This window comes from Eimeria mitis, genomic scaffold, assembly GCF_000499745.2.
Source record: "Eimeria mitis Houghton genomic scaffold, Emh_scaff2193, whole genome shotgun sequence".
NCBI lineage: Eukaryota > Apicomplexa > Conoidasida > Eucoccidiorida > Eimeriidae > Eimeria > Eimeria mitis.
Genome location: NW_013570520.1, coordinates 6,382 through 8,599, shown reverse-complemented (window position 1 = coordinate 8,599; position 2,218 = coordinate 6,382). Strand labels below are relative to the sequence as shown.

At 56.7% G+C, this 2,218-nt stretch overlaps 1 protein-coding gene across 1 annotated transcript; it reads left to right on the top strand.

The window, feature by feature from the left end:
• Window positions 1-95: 95 nt before the first annotated feature.
• On the top strand, window positions 96-917 carry EMH_0050160 (Retrotransposon nucleocapsid protein, related; the record flags this gene model as incomplete). The annotated part of the gene is made up of 1 exon (XM_013496606.1): window positions 96-917. One exon carries the CDS (start codon window positions 96-98, stop codon window positions 915-917), a length of 822 nt encoding a protein of 273 aa, XP_013352060.1.
• Between the last annotated feature and the right edge of the window lie 1,301 nt (window positions 918-2,218).

Genomic DNA, 2,218 nt, shown 5'->3' with positions numbered 1-2,218 from the left:
AACTTTTACGGAAAATGCATGACCATGTTTTAGCAGGTAATGGTGGGGTCAATACAACGGTGGAGCGTGTTACCAGGTCCTTTTGGTGGCCTACGATGCGCCCCTCGATCGACGAATACGCCCTCTCTAGTCCCGACTGCCAGCAGCAAAAGCCACAAAACACGGTCAAACCCGGATTCCTGCTCAGCCTGCCTATTCCCGATAGGATCTGGACGGATATCTCCATGGATTTCATAGTGGGCTTACCACCCGTCAGAGGCCATGATAGTATATATGTTGTGGTGGATCGGCTTAGCAAATACGCTCACTTTATTCCCTGCCCGAGCACGGTCACAGCGGAAGGAGTGGCCGAACTATTCATTAATCATGTGTGGAAGCGCCACGGCCTCCCAAAAAGCATCATTACCGACAGGGATCCGAAGTTCATTAGCGCCTTCTGGCGCAGCCTCATGCAACAGCTCGGCATCGACCACAACATGAGCACCGCCAACCATCCGGAGGGCGACGGCCAGAGCGAACGGAGTAGCCGCACGCTGGTGCAGTATTTGCGACTTCACACCCAACAGAACACATATAACTGGCCTGATTTTCTTGCTTGTGCAGAATGGGTTTATAACACTACTGTGCATTCGTCCATTCGCTGCTCCCCGGCGTCCCTGGTCTACACCGAAACACCACCCGCCGATACGCCGCTCGACCTAGCTGTTGGAAGCCAGCCCCGGCCGACTTTGGCTTCCGACTTCGGCACACAGCTTGCAGCAGCGAGGGAATGCATGCGCAAAGCACAGGAACGTCAAGCCAGAAACTATGATAAACGACGTTCCGCAGTCAGCTTCAACCCGGGCGACTTGGTTCTGGTGGATTCGCACGCCCTCCGTAGCGCGCAGGACGGCGAGCAACCCAAAAAGTTCGCCTAACGATGGGTTGGACCGTTTGCAGTCTGCTCGCGGGTCAACGCCTTGGCGTACATTATCGATTTACCCCCAACGTGGAGATGTCACCACACTATTAACATGGGCTTCTTAAAACAGTTTCGGGAATCTCCGCAGTTTCCTAACACTCTAGCGAGGAAGCTGCAGCAACGACCTCGCGAGCTTCCCCGCCTCGAGGACACAGCGATTCTCGAAGTGCGGATTAACGCCCGCTGCGGCCATTGGAAGCGCGAATATTACGTAAAATGGTCGGGCACACGCGATCCCGAGTGGGTTTCGGAGGATTGCTTACGGGAGGTGATCGCCCCCGAACAGCTAAGTGCTCTCCTTGACCTCGCACCGCCTACACCTAGTGTGTGCATGCAGGCAGGTTGCGGGAGTGGGTAATGGGTGGCTAGCTGTTAGTGGATCCCTAGGCGGATCCCCGCAAATTCTTCTACTTTTCTACCTCGATGTCCGTGGAGGCTAACTACTTTGCTCCCCTATTTGTATCTTCCCTCCCGCACACGACGCGCTAGGTCGCGGGAGGGCGCAGACGTCCAGCAGTACCTTTGCCCAGTGGGGCTTGGCACCAACTTTGGGGCTTTCTTGGGGCTTTCCCGGGAGCCCTAGTCGGCATCGCCCCGGACCGGCGAGACGGGCGGCAGCAATCCCAAATCGACCACCTGACGCGTAAGTAAGAAGGCAGTTCCCGGAAAGCAGCTGCTTTCGCACTTTTTACGCTCAGCGGCGGCGCCGGGAAGGGCGTCAAGTGTGCCGGTGGCTAGCCACATGCAGATGACCTGGTTGGGCCGGCATCACAGCAGTGTTGCTCTGCAGGCGCGGCCACTCTTCTTCCTTTACGCTTATTTTTCCGCATATCTTCGGTTTAGGCGGAGTGCCCTTGCGAACCAGCGCGTTGAGCCGGTGCCGAGGCACAGTTGTGGCAGCGGGGCGGACGCCGCATCATGGCTCACCGTTTGAGTCAGATGCGGCGACCGACACGCTGATTGCCCTCACCCTTCTCTTTCACTCGATGTCGTTACATATTGGACCCCTTTTTACCAGTTTTATCGCAGGGACGGGCACCGGTGAGGAGCCCAGCAGCAGCCGCAGCAGCGCCTGGAGCTGTCGCTCCAACAGCAGCCCATCAACTTCAACATGACCATCTCCGCACGAGGACGTGCGCTTTTTGCTGATGGGGGGGCAGATGTAGCATGAGTTAGCGCAGAGTTAGCTCCGGAGCCATTCGACGGTTTTGGCATGCTGCGTGTAAGCGCTTGCAAACGTTCTACAAGTTCGTTCAA